Below are 14,159 nucleotides of genomic sequence, written 5' to 3'. Positions count from 1 at the left end.
GTTGTAACTTTTGGATATGATTTTATATGCATTTTCAGAACTATGCAGAAAAATAAGGTATCTCAGTATTTGTCCACAAGTTGAACAGGTAGACAATACCAGTGATTATGTTGCCTCATGGCTGATCATGAAAATGCTGAATTAGAGGGTGACTTTTTGCAAAAAATTATAATCAAATTTCATCTCAGGTGCCTTCTTATCAATGGAGAATGAGCTGTGTTTTGATTCAGAGGTATATTAGATAGGCCTGTGCAAAAAATCCGTCTACCCGCGGACCTGACCAGACCCGAAGGGTCCCGGGTGGGGTCGAACATATGCTTCAGACAAGTACATGTTCATTTTCTGTTAAAAATTAGATTTTGGTTCAGAGTCCGGGTTGGTGCGTTTCTTACCCGACTCGACCAATTCATAAAGATTAATTCGGTTTTTGGTCGAACTTGACCCGACTTAAAGAATCGGGCTCGCGAATGGTTCTTACCCTTTTTTGGTTCGGTTTGCCGGCCTAAAACATTTGTTAATTACCCGCCATGTCGGGTCGGGGTCGAGTTCGGGGGTCAAACCCGACCGCTCGACCCATGCACACCCCTAATATTAGGGCAAGAGGGGAATGCAAGAATTATTGTTTTAACCCCCAAAAAGGGGTCATTTGATTTTGCTGTTAAAAGGACTAATGGCGGATTAACGGTGGTTAGTAATTGGACTAAGTTGAAACAAAATGGAAAGTACAGAGTGTAAATCGAGCCAATTACAACTACAGATACTAAATTGACACAAACACTTAACTATATGGACCATTTCAGTTTTTCCCCTTTTTTAATTTATAGTATTTTTTATGATTTTAAAATTTTTCTATAATAAAATTAACTGAGAGTTATCAAATAAGATACACATTGGATATTTTTAGCATTATAGATTGAAATATATAAAAAAATTCTTAAAATGTTCAGAACGGTAACATAGACACTCAATATGAAACGAAGGGAGTACTAATCTAGTATGGTGAGTGCGTGTATTTGTTTTGCGTTGGTTTGGGGAGGTTTACAAATTTTGGATTGTAATGCTCAGCCCAGAGATATGAGTGAGATATGAGAGAAGGGTCAAATTTTCGGTGCCGAGCGGGTGCTACGTGGTGTCCGTTCGGTGCATCCGAGTCATCCATTGCGTTTTTGGACGATTCGAATTTGGAGAGAAAAAAATGAGAGAAAGCATTGGGGTGAGTTTCAATCCGAGCGGTCTAAAATGTATTGGATGGTCCGGATGCGCCGAGCGGGTATCACATAGGATATACCCAGCACCGAAAAATTTCTCCGACCGAAGAAACACATCCACAGAAAAACAGTCGAAATTGATCCACACAATTGGCATCAAAGAAAACGAGCATCTCAGCTGATTTTTGTGCCGAACCATCGAGATTACAAGATTTTCACTAACGTCGTCCACGTTAAAATCCCCGAGCCTCTGCAACTCGCCAAGCGAAGCCCACCAACGCAGGAAGTATTCGAGCACGGTGTTTCTACTTTCTTACCCATATGGCTATTGAGGTAATCACTACTCCCTCTCTCTCTCTCTTTCAGTAGTGTCCGGACCAGCTTAGGAGCACTTTGAACTAATCCTTATAGCTCCTCTCACTATTGTTTCACACGCTTACGCGTGGAGTGAGATGACAAAAAGAATTGAGACCTTAAAAGAGAACAAATTCTTAAGTATCAGACTAAGACCACTTTGTCAACCCATTGGGTTACCCCCTTTCTCTCTCTTGATCCCAATCTTAACGTTCTTTGATGAAGAGTAAATTATACGTATACTGTATTAGCTTCCGTTTCAGAAACCTTCTTAAAAAATAAACAGTTTATTTCACATTTTCAAACTCAAAAATAATGTAAATAAAAAATAATTTTTTAATTTTTTTTTATCGTATTAAAGATCTTGATGAAATCTATTAAATAAGATTCATATTGGTAGAAAAATTATTTGCGTAAACATATTATTTTTAAGCTTAAAATTGTCTTCTTAAAAAATAAGTACTTATTTTACGTTCCGAAACGGGCCCTTACAGGCATGGTTCATGGACGAAAACATTGAGGACCAGAGGCTTCCTCATCATCGCAACCCTAAAGAGTTCGTTTCACTCCAGCGTTAGCTGGTACATCTCTCTCTCTCTCTCTCTCTCTGTAATCTGTACGTAGATGCATGTCTTGACTGTTCTGTTGCTCTCCACTACGAATCGGTGTGATGAATGAAATTATGCGTGACATGCACAGACCTGGGAGTACTATACTGGCATATGAACCCAAAGGCGTACGAGAAGGACGAGGAATTGAAGAAAATTAGAGAAGCCAGGGGCTACAATTACTCTGTACGTACTACTCCATCTCTCACTCATGAGTCATAACTCACTCACCTAACTTCAAATAGGAGTTCGACGGTCCAGTCTCTCGTCGGTTTGTGTCAATAATGGAGTAACATTAATTTTGTCAAAACTTATGTTTGATTAATGAAGGTGGTGTTCTCAAACGGCATCGGGTCGACATGATTTTTTTACGTGATTCTCGGTATTAGATCTAAAAAGTGAACAAAATAAGTCCGGAAAGAGCCCACAAATAGATGAACTGGACTAAGGTTTTAAATATAGGAAATGGTTGTGGTGTAACAATATCGAGTTTCAAGCTAGCTGCTATGGATTGATTAATTGTAGCGGTCATGCATTTTCAAAAATTATTCTTGACGGAAAAAATTTGAAAGTGCCGAAATCGCCCATGATGGTGAATCGAAAACAGACCAAACGAGAGCCAGCCGGCCGATATGTTTTTGATTTGCAATTCCATTGGTATATCGGGTTGTAATGGTATTGGAATGCTAAAAAAACTGTTACGGACCGCGGGTGCATGGTTAAAACCTTGGACCGGACCATCCATCTCCAATCATATTTCTCCAATCAAGACGTATCTTTCGTATTGCATGTACATCTGAAGGTGCTTAAATTGGTAGGATATGTTGGATTTGTGCCCTGAGAAAGTGGAGAAGTACGAGGAGAAGCTGAGGAACTTCTACACAGAGCACATCCATGGCGACGAAGAGATTCGATACTGCTTGGAAGGGAGTGGGTATTTCGATGTCCGGGATAAGGACGATCGCTGGATTCGCATCTGGATCAAGGCCGGCGATCTCATCGTCTTACCTGCCGGAATTTACCACCGGTTCACCCTCGACACCACTAACTACGTCAAGGTAACAAATCTATATCACAGTACTAGTACATACTTCTACTAATACATAATGTATTCTTGTAAACTTACAAGTCTGAAACTTATTTCGGTATTTCGGCTTGTTTTTTTTGTTTTTCCGTAACCTCGGCAATCTCATAGCTTTTTCTTTTTCTTCTTTTTTTGTTGCAGTTGATGAGGTTGTTTGTGGGTGAGCCAGTGTGGACGGCCTACAATCGTCCGCAGGAGGATCATCCGGCGAGGAAGGGGTACATCGAGAGTGTTCTGACTCAGAAGATCGGAGTCCCACTCCAAGCTCATTGAACTTGAGCTCTATTTTAATATCGAGCAATAGGAACATAATTTTTAAACACAGACACAATTCCATCCGGAGCCGTTCAATACATGTGGACCCATATGTATCGAACGATTGTAGATACAATTGTGTCCGGGAGGAGTGTTCCTAGACTTTTTGTTTTCATATTTCACGTGTGTCCTTAATTTCTGTATTGTATGAGTGGTTTACATTAAAAGCATCCAATAAAACATAAAATTGAGAGTCGCGTAAAAAGTGACAGTGATGGTGAAAACGTTACTGTTTTATGGCCTCGTTTGATTCACGGATTAACTGTCTTGAATGGGATTAAGTGTACCTATTCCTGAGTTATCCCACATTTGGTTCCCGCAATGGCTGTCGGGATTATTAATCCCAGGACGTACTATTAATCTCATACAGTATGTTTTAATCTTCGAATCAAACCAGGCCTATGTGTTTGTCTTGATTTGTATGGCGTTCGAAATTAGATAATGCTTGGAACTTGGGCTCCGTTCCGGAAACTTTATTAAAAAATAAGTACTTATTTTGGAACTTCTCATTCAAAAATAAGAAGGGTCATTCCACAAAACTCAAATAAAAAGTTCTTTTCACATTTTCAAACTCAAAAATAATGTAAATGAAAAAAAAAATTCAAATTTTTTTGTACCGTATTAAAGATCTCAATGAGATCTATCAAACAAGATCCATAGTGATAAAAAAATTATTTGCGTAAACACATGATTTTTGAGCTTCAAGTTACCTTATACAAAAAATAAGATTGTTGCTATGAGAATGGGCGCCGGCGGAGGAAAATCGTACCGACGGCCGCGCCGGGCCGTCTCCGGCCACCGGACCGCCTATCCGAGCCGTCCAAAAATTCTATAAAAAAAAACCGAGGGGGCCTGCGCGGGAATTAACGGCATCCGAGGTGTGTAGGGTGCTTGATCCGAGCACCCCCTTTTCATGTATATGATTTCAAACGAAAAAGGAGTGCTCGGATCAAGCACCCTACACACCTCGGATGCTATTGATTCTTGCGTTCGCCCCCTCGATTTTTTTTTATAGAATTTTTGGACGGCTCGGATCGGCCATCCGGTGGCCGGAGACAGCCCGGCGCAGCCGTCGGTACGATTTCCATCCCCGGCTGGTCGGTACCTATATAAATTCTTCCAAAATAAGTACCAACCTTCTTATTTTCCAGAACAAGGCTTCTTATTAGACAAAAAATAAGTTCTTATTTCGGTTCTGGAACGGGCCCTAATTGTGATATTAATTAATCCATAAATTAAGATAGTGGATTTATGGATTATCTCAGTGATCACATCGTAAGACTTAAGTAAGGTGAAAAGGATGGAAGATTCCATTTTTATGGCTGGAACTTGTCATCCAATCTATGGGTCAGGAAAAAAGGATGGAAGAATCAATCTGTGGGTTAGATTATATATGCCACACAATATTCACCGAGCAGTTATTCAGTTGACTAACTAGTTGGTGGTCTTTGACACTGTCGCATGTTATTCTAATACTCTCCAACGTGGTTCATTCGGGTGACATTCATATATTTAGTTTTGAATGTGTGGAAATGTAATACGTTGGAGGCGTGGAGCACCCAAATTATCTTTCACATCCATGATCATTCTATGTGTAGTCTTGTTTTCTTTCTTTGAATGTTTGTGTGAGGAATGACGATCTCTTTTGAGTTTCTTCGATCTAAAATGTGTTGGGATATTGAAGAATGAGTTCAATCCAACAAACAAATGGAATGATATGAATCACATAAACACACATGAGAAATTGAAAGCACGAAAAAAGAACAAATTACACAAATATATACAAGGTTGGGCAACGTGCTTACTTTTCGGAAGCCATACCAAGTACAAACCTCTATTTCACAATATGATTTTCTGACTCTAAAAATCGACTAATGAATATAAAAACAAGTCAAATAAGCCATGCCCGTCCAGATGCACGTAACCTCTGTTCGGACAAGGTCCATATGTGCGATTTTCCAGATGCCCTAGACTTCCACTCCTTGATCGAGCGTCCAGACGAACTTGATCTGTATCCGAATGTAATCTGAAGCAAAGCGAGCTTCACACCTCAACGATGTCCCACTTTAAGATTGATTGCTATACCCTGCTTGGAAGTTGTAACTCCATCCAAATATCGTTCCTCTGAGGTTCTTATTTTGTAAGCACTTATTTTTTGTTTTAGGAAACAGGTCATTCTCTTACGATGCATCATATTTAATTCAAAAATAAATACTCATTAAAAAATACTAAATACTTATTATATTAGTTACTGGAACACATGTGGCCCGTAGTGTTCTTATCCCCTTCGGATTTAGCTCGAGCCATCCATCTCTTCAAGCATGAGGGCCACATGAAAGTTGAACATTGTTTTCTCAAAGCACAAGAAACAACGCCCGTCATTGATATAGAGCGAGTGCATAAAAAACCTGCACCATCCAAAATTTCAAACTCCAGTTTCATACACAGCCGCGAAAATTGAAAGAAACCTTTTCTCCACCGAAAACTACCATAAAGACCCTCGATTCGATTGGCCAACAGTTTTATATACCTACTACGGAATTTGCTGATTTCGTGTCGTTCAATGAACCCGGATGCATTTAGAACCAATATACAAAAAAAACAAGGGAAATGATTTTGACTTTTCGTGGCAGAAAACAACAAGGGAAATGATTTTGTCATTCCCTTTTTTGTTAACACTACTCTCCTGCAAGTATACAAAAAAAACCCTAAACTTTCAAGAATTTTACAAAAAAAAACCTAGATCTTAACTAATGACAAAAAGACACATGAACTTATCATTCCGTTAATAATAAAGCCCCAGCCATCCAGTTCCGTCAACTTGTAATGGATGGAGCTAACGGAAGGTGTTAACCTTTTTTTTTTTTTTTTTTTACTTTCAAAAATTACTTTTCGCTCTTTATTTTATTTGGTAGTAAATAAATATGTAATAAAGTTCTTTTTTTTTACTAATTATCAAAAATTACTTTAACCCCATTTTTTACTATATACAAAAATAACTTTAATTCCCCCTTTTTTTTACTTTCAAATTTTACATCCCCCCATCTCTCCCTCTTTTTTTTTTAAGAAACTCAATCTCACACCACCAATCAACACCACAACCAACCACCAAAGTGCAAGTCCCAATTTTAGAAATTCAAAATTACTTTTAACCTTCTTTTTTTAACCTTTCTTTTTTACTTTTAAAAATTACTTTTAACTCTTTCTTTTTTTTTTTGTAGTAAACAAATAGGAAATAAAGTTTTTTTTACTATTTATTAAAAATTACTTTTAATCCCGTTTCTAACTATTTACAAAAACAACTTTAACTCCCAAATTTTTTACTTTCGAATTACCCCCCCCCACACCCCCCCCCCCCCCCCCCCCCCCCCCCCCGCGTCCGTGTGTGTGTGCAATCTTAAATTCCCCTATTGGTTGGTTGTGGGGTTGATTGGTGGTGTACGATTAAATTTCTAAACAAAACCAAAAGAGAGAGGGAAAGGTAAAATTTGAAAATAAAAAAATGGGAGTGGGAGTAATTTTTGGGAATAGTAAGAAAAAAGCAACTTTATTACATATTTATTACTAAAAGAAGAGTTAAAAGTTAATTTTGGAAGTAAAAAGTAAAATAAAAAAGGAGGTTTAAAATAATTTCAAAATTTGAAATTGGGGCTAGTTTATTTGCGGTTGGTTGTAGGGTTGATTGGTGGTATGGGGTCAATTTTTTTAAATAAAAAAAGGAGGGTTGAATATATTTTTGTAAATAATAGTAAAAAAATTAGGTTTAAAGTAATTTTTGATAAATAGTAAGAAAAAAAACTTTATTGCATATTTATTTACTATAAAAAAAGAAAGAGATAAAAGTAATTTTTGAAAATTAAAAGTAAAAAGTAAAAGAAGAAGAAGGATAACGCATTCCATTAGCTCCATCCGTTACAAATGGACGGAATTAGACGACGGGGGCTTAATTGTTTACGAAATGGTAAGTTTAGGAGTTTTTTTGTTATTAGTTAAAGTCTATGTATTTTTTTGTAAAATTCAAGAAAGTTTAGGGACTTTTTTGAAATTCTCTTTTTTTTTGAATTTTATAATTCAGCATAGATAATTTGTTTTTTACTAGACTAGAAAGAGATTAATTGGGATGGACTTATACATGCCCAAACACCAGAAATAAATTAGTCGAGGTATACGTAAACAAAAACCATGGAATGTCGAAAAAAAACGAGGTCAAATTAACAGTGATGTCTTGTCCTTCTGCACTTATAAGGCCCGTTCTGCTAAATTTTTTATGTTTTAAATATTAATTTTTTATTTTATAAAATAGATTATTTTCTAAATATATTATTTTTAATTTAAAATAAAAAATACTACGTAAGTACTTGTTTTAACGTCAACACACCATAAATCCCTTCAGAATTTTCGGAATTTAAAATAATTTCCCCCATCGCGTTGCCTCAAAGCGCAGGACTCGAAAGAAGGAAGAGAGAGAGAGAGAGAGAGAGAGAGAGAGAGAGAGGATATGGGTTCATCGTGCAAGGTAATCTTTGAGCTTTCCCATCTTTCAATTACGGTTTCTGCTCTGGCTTCGTTCTGTGCAGAATCTTAATCTGATTCTAAAATTGTATAGTTCTTATTACGTATTCGTTAATTCTCCGATTGATTTAGGAATGTTGTGGTAATAGCCTGTGTTCATTTAATAATCTTAATCAGATTCCCCAATTGATTTAGGGATGGTAGGGTTGGTCCAGGATTAGTCGGAGTGCGCCTGAGTTGGCCACGACTAAAAATGAATTCTCTATCGATGATGTACCGATAATTAATTGAACAGGCTAGTTGACCATTGGAGGTCTATCAAAATTGAATCAGACTACTCAATTGTAACTCTTTTTCGCACATTAAAATCTCGTCCACATTGTCTTGTTACATAAGCAAGCCAAATTTGAACTAAGCTTTCGGAATATATTGTATGAAGAAAACAAGGTGCCGCCTTTGCTTAGCTTGTTAAGTGCTCATTCAACTCGCTGCATAAATGAGCTTGTTTAAGCACTCGACGTGGCTTGGTTAGTTTCCCGCAGTAGTTTTTGGATTGGGCAGGAAGTTTTTAGGTTCTTTGTTCTGGTAAAAACTAAAAAGTTGTTTTGTGATGTAAGTAATTTACCATCTGTTTGTAGTAAATTATAATCACCGGACTCCTGAAATGGAGACGAGTGTTGTCCGTTGGAGTTGCTTGGTAGCCTGCTTTGGTGGTTTTTATTTGTTTTATTTGATTAAGAAGAAATATGTGCCCCGACCAGGACTTAAAGGGTGCACCTGCCAATTCAAGGATGAATGATATGAATTGAGACATTTGTGGTAATTTTTTTGTAGTAGAATTCAGCGGATGTTTCCTATGATCTTAAAACCTTTCTCCTATAGTTTTTCTGGATGCTCAGATGAGGGAACCTACTTCCCATAGGTATATGAACTTGAAGATTTTGTTTTAAGGTGATAAGTCCTCCCCGTGCACGTGGTTGTATTGTTATCAGGGATCTTATTCGACATGATAATCATTCAGATTCTAGTGCACCCTATTTTGTGGTTTGTTCATATGATCTCGATATGGCCCCTCAATTCCACAATTGGCTTCTGCCTTGTGATTAGTGGTTTATACATTTATGGTATTCCTGGTATGACAAAGCCAAATCTATGGTCTCTCATGGTTGATAAAATCAACTGCTTATATTGAATGTACAAAGCTTATTTTTGGATCAACTGCAATTTATGTGGGTAACCCACCCACATATGCACGGGCCAATGAAGAATTCTTTAAGAAGATTGTTTGTAAGGTATTTTTGATACTGTTGGATGTTTCCTACATAAAAACTCTTCGACATATTGTGGTGGCATTTAAGGGATATTGATTAAAGAGGAATGAAAAATGAGATAGGGCCACTTTGTTGAGCTTGAAAGGAACATATTTCTAAATAATTGCTAATGACAGTCAAAGCTCTTTTTGCTGTCATAACTTTATGTATTAGGTAGAAACTCTATGTATTATGTATCACAAGCGCTTTCCATATTTTATAGGTATATGAACTTTGAGTTTTCAGTTATCAAGACAAGAACCCAATGACCTCATCATAGCGTGATCTATCCCATTTTGACGACGACGACATCTATTATTCTCGAGTCCTGACCTATGGAATTGTGTTCTGTCGTTTTAACAGTCTTTGAATTTCTCCTTATTAAAAGAAAAATTAAGGTAGAAAGATAAAAGATACTGCTGTGAAGTTGGAATGATGTGTTCCCTCATATTTATGGCTACTTCAGGATGACAGGGAGGAAGTCCTAGAGGCATGGTACATGGATGATAGCACCGAAGACCAGAGACTTCCTCATCACCGGGAACCCAAGGAATTTGTCTCTCTAGACAAGCTTTCTGGTACTTATGCAGTCATGTTCAAAATCAACATCCTTAAATCATCAAACACACACAATCTTTAGCTTACAGCTAATGAGCTTTCATGTTAATGTTGCAGAACTTGGAGTACTCAGCTGGCGGTTGGATGCTGATAACTATGAAGCAGATGAGGAATTGAAGAAAATTCGTGCGGAACGTGGATATTCCTACGTGGTTTGTGAGAAAGCTTTTTGTTTTCTATTTTTCATTCCTCTGTCTCTGCGTTTTCACAGAGCATCTAATCTTATTTTAAGTTTGCTTCTGAAAATGGAAAAATGGAAAAGAAACAGAAATATTGTTTATGTTAGACAAAGTTTTTCCGCCTTGGGGTAGAAATATTGCCGAGCTCGTCACACGTTGTAAGATCGATATTTTAAATTTTATCTTCAGGACTTCATTGAGGTTTGCCCAGAGAAGCTGCCAAATTATGAGGAGAAAATCAAAAACTTTTTTGAAGAACATCTTCATACAGATGAAGAGATCCGCTACTGCTTGGCTGGAAGTGGTAGGAATAGTTGATATATGAATTGACTTTGTACTTTCAGCCTACTAATTGCAACTCACTAACATTTGGCACTGTGGTGAAGGTTATTTTGATGTGAGGGACCGCAATGATGCTTGGATCCGTGTCTGGGTGAAGAAAGGGGGAATGATTGTCCTGCCTGCCGGAATTTATCACCGCTTTACGCTTGATTCAAACAACTATATAAAGGTATGTTCATAGCACATGTTTATGAGGTTTCGTCATTGCATGGAGAAGGGGGAAAGGGTTAAACTTCCATCTCACCTGAGATTTTTTCGGTTCTTGTTGAAGAATTATCAATTAGGTTTTGATATTTGCTTTGTTTTTCCATCTTGCATGAATAACATGTACTTTGTTTCCCCCATGCTGTAGTTTACTAATTTTCTAAATTCAGTACACGCTCTCCTAGTATGCGTGAATACATGCATCACAGAGACACAAGACATTAGGCTTCTTGTGTAGGAGACTATGCACTTTTTCATTATTCATGTGATGAGTGAGTTGATTTTTATGGAAATATAGTAATACGAGATGCTATGGGAGTGGCATACTCATAATCCCAGTGGTGCTGGGTAGGTTACATACAGTAACTGCCATTTCATGAAATCTTTGTTTCTGTCTTCTAGATTTTATGAGTAAGATTCATGAACCTATACTTGGTGCATTACGTATGCATATGGCTTGGCTTGGCAAGGTCATTAAGGAATACAAAAGTTCATATCCTAACTTGGTATGATTTGTCACACTTTTAGCCTTCACACACAAGATCAAGAGGAAAGTAAAGGACAAATACTTCTATATAGGGTCTCGCTAGGGATGCCAATAAGGTAAGAAAATGCCAAAACAATTCACTTTTCCATACATTTTCATATTCCTCTATACCCTTCTCACATATCTCAACACACTCTTTCAATATTAACAATGGCCCGATAGCCGGGTTTTAGATATATCCATTGCATTGTCCTTGCCTCTTGGTTTCTTGGTTAGAAGAATATTCTGTTTGGGCATTGTATTGCATCATTGAAGCTGTCTTACATCAAGGTCCATAGCCGTGAAACATAGCTTGTTAGGGGCTTTCGGATTGGTTTACATATTTAAGACCACTTCATCTTTTTAACTTGTTGGTTATCTATTTGCCCTTGGGACTGATGCTAGATTACTTGGTTTTGGAACTATGTTATTTTCTGATTTTGACGTTGTTCTGTCACCTATGTGTGGGTAATTAGGAACGCTGAAACTGACCCCACATACCTAATCACCACATACAACTCCGTGGTTGAAATAGGCTACATCAATATTCACTGCATTCATGTTGTTTGTTGCTTTTGATGTCATGCCTTGATGTATCATGTACATCACCCTATTATTTAGAAGTGCCTGACTAAACATGGAACTAAAAAAAATTATTGTCAGCAAGAAAAAAAGGTTCTTTTCCCCCTCTCTCTGGTATATGTAGGAACATCAAAACACTATATACTAAGGGGCAAGGTGAGGGAGTTTGAATAATAGACCTATCTGTACTTGGGACAGGGACTTAGGGGCCTGTTGGGCCTGCTAGGCAAAACAGGCTATTGTAAGCCAAATCGCTCAATTTTTGGCTTGTCGAGTTGGTTGTATGTGAACAAATAAAGTTGATCGGACATCGGTACCTATATAAACGGAGTACGTTGTTTCTTGAAAGAATTGATGGATATGATTTTGAGAATAAACTTCGAGGCAAACCTATCCTAGTCACGTGACTACCAATATCCTATCTATGTGACTTTTTGCAAGACAATACTTACTCGACCTGAAAAAATAAGAAGATTGAATCAAACTACTTGGGCCCAAGTTGGTGCTCACAGCGCCCCCTCCACTTGCGTTAGCTTTAGCTTGCAAGGCCAAGAGACCTTTGGCCCAACGGTATCAGAAGGTGCACTTTAGTGCCTAGGAGAAAGGGGGTCAAGAGTTCAACTCTTCCTCCTCCAAGCTGTTAATCTAACTATTCTAAAAATACTAACTTCCGCCCATCAAAAAAAAGCTTAGCTTGCAAGTTCCAAGAAAACAAAGTCGTTTCACATCGAATATTTGAATTTTGTAGGCCATGCGGCTTTTTATTGGTGATCCAATTTGGACTCCTTTCAATCGTCCTCATGATCATCTACCTGCAAGGTATGTCTTGGCTCTTCTTTTTACTTTTTTCCTTTCCCCTTTTTTCCCCTCATAATTCAACATTACAGATCCTCATTTGTCGTTTGCAGGAAAGGTTATCTCGAAACCTTTGTGCAGAAGGATGCTGCCAGCCCTGCTGTCGATGCTGCAGCTTGAACATCCAAAATCTTGGTTTTGTTCTCAGAAACCGATATGGCTTCTTGTCAAACTATAAGAATAGTAAAAAAAAAGTACTCGTACAATAAAGAGTTTGTGACTCTAACGAACATATATTGGCCTGTGGAACTGTATGCTTATACTTTGTTGGAATGCTTACTAGGGTTCTATGTATAAATGGTGTTATGTTTCACTAATGCTTGTATTTGAAGTACCATGTTTGGGTACCATTTTATGTGTCGCCAATGTGTCGGTGAGGTTTCTTTAATGTGGAATCCGTTTGACCATGGTACTCAAAAGGTGGTGCACAAATGTGTTCATCGAGTATTGCTCTTATACTGTGTTAACTTGCATTTGCATCTGTTGAGGCAATAATGAGACTCCAGAACGCACAGTTCGGAGGGTTAAACAGGTGAGTTTAGTCAGGTTGTAAAGATGTTGGGTCTTTAATTGACTATTGATCCATTTATAATCTAATTAGCTACTCAATTAGCTTCCATACCGAAACTGTCCACTAAACTTGCTATATTTATTCCTGCTGGCTAGCGAACGGTGGGATCGGTTTTCAGGATTAATCGAAGTGTACGTAAGTTGACCTGACACTCGTAACCATTTAAACAAAAAAGAGAGAAGAGAATCGGTGCTTAATAAAGAACTTTGCTTTTGAAGTTCTCGTTGGATTTTTTGGTCTCCCTTTTTATTATCTCATTTCTGCATCCACCTTGAAGCTTCTATTAAACTAATATTACTTTAATCTCCTACATGGTTAGGGCAATCCCTTTAATACTTTGAATGTGCCACGTGTCGACGCGTGTATTGTGACAGCGTTTTAGTTTGTCTTAATATGGCACTGCTTACTGTTTATAATCATTGTCCCTTTTGATTTTATGACGATGAAGTGATCTGAGGACAATAATTTTTGCATTTCACTTTTTTATGTGTTATATACTACGTCATTCGATTCGTGGAGAATATCTGAAAACTTAGGTGAATTCAGGTTACCCTTACTGGCTTAGGTATATGGTGAGGTTGTGGCTGTATCAAACTCTCAAATTGTATGGAATTGTAGGGCCTTTAAAATTTTCACACTCTTAGACTATGCTTATACATAAAAGTGATATTGTAGATAAGCTTGATTACGAGAGCTTAATACGTACTTTTACCTCTAAAAATACGAAAGATTGATGTTCAAGCAATAATTTTTGTGTTAATGAAACACTTACAAAGTTCTTTTTTCTTTTGGATCTGCAGTTACCAACTTCTTTGTAAGGATACTTGTGCGTACTTGTATTATTTCTCTTTTAAGGTTAATAAGTAGATAAGCTTGATTATGAGAGCTTAA

The 14,159-nt window shown here is 37.5% G+C and overlaps 2 protein-coding genes across 2 annotated transcripts; both read left to right on the top strand.

Annotated features, from left to right (window-relative positions):
* Positions 1–1,345: 1,345 nt before the first annotated feature.
* Positions 1,346–3,780, top strand: LOC131324248 (acireductone dioxygenase 1-like). The gene is made up of 5 exons (XM_058356135.1): positions 1,346–1,541; positions 2,057–2,135; positions 2,262–2,356; positions 2,989–3,228; positions 3,396–3,780. The coding sequence occupies exons 1-5, from the start codon at positions 1,530–1,532 to the stop codon at positions 3,525–3,527; spliced, it is 558 nt and encodes a 185-aa protein (XP_058212118.1). The 5' UTR covers positions 1,346–1,529; the 3' UTR covers positions 3,528–3,780.
* A 4,059-nt stretch (positions 3,781–7,839) lies between these two features.
* LOC131324247 (acireductone dioxygenase 2) lies at positions 7,840–13,053 on the top strand. Its single transcript, XM_058356134.1, has 7 exons — positions 7,840–8,085; positions 9,858–9,969; positions 10,067–10,161; positions 10,378–10,492; positions 10,575–10,699; positions 12,591–12,661; positions 12,751–13,053. The coding sequence occupies exons 1-7, from the start codon at positions 8,068–8,070 to the stop codon at positions 12,815–12,817; spliced, it is 603 nt and encodes a 200-aa protein (XP_058212117.1). The 5' UTR covers positions 7,840–8,067; the 3' UTR covers positions 12,818–13,053.
* The last annotated feature ends 1,106 nt before the right edge of the window (positions 13,054–14,159 follow it).

This window comes from Rhododendron vialii, chromosome 4a (genome assembly GCF_030253575.1).
Source record: "Rhododendron vialii isolate Sample 1 chromosome 4a, ASM3025357v1".
NCBI classification, from domain to species: Eukaryota; Viridiplantae; Streptophyta; class Magnoliopsida; order Ericales; family Ericaceae; genus Rhododendron; species Rhododendron vialii.
The sequence above is the reverse complement of the archived record's forward strand: the minus strand, read 5'-3'. Positions and strand labels throughout refer to the sequence as shown.

Bases quoted from the DNA above. Each gene is read 5' to 3' on its own strand.
- LOC131324248 (XM_058356135.1), top strand. The intron at 2,357-2,988 runs GTACGTACTACT...TTAAATTGGTAG, and splicing joins CCAGGGGCTACAATTACTCT to GATATGTTGGATTTGTGCCC. The intron at 3,229-3,395 runs GTAACAAATCTA...TTTTTGTTGCAG, and splicing joins ACACCACTAACTACGTCAAG to TTGATGAGGTTGTTTGTGGG.
- LOC131324247 (XM_058356134.1), top strand. The intron at 10,162-10,377 runs GTTTGTGAGAAA...TTTTATCTTCAG, and splicing joins AACGTGGATATTCCTACGTG to GACTTCATTGAGGTTTGCCC. The intron at 12,662-12,750 runs GTATGTCTTGGC...TGTCGTTTGCAG, and splicing joins CATGATCATCTACCTGCAAG to GAAAGGTTATCTCGAAACCT.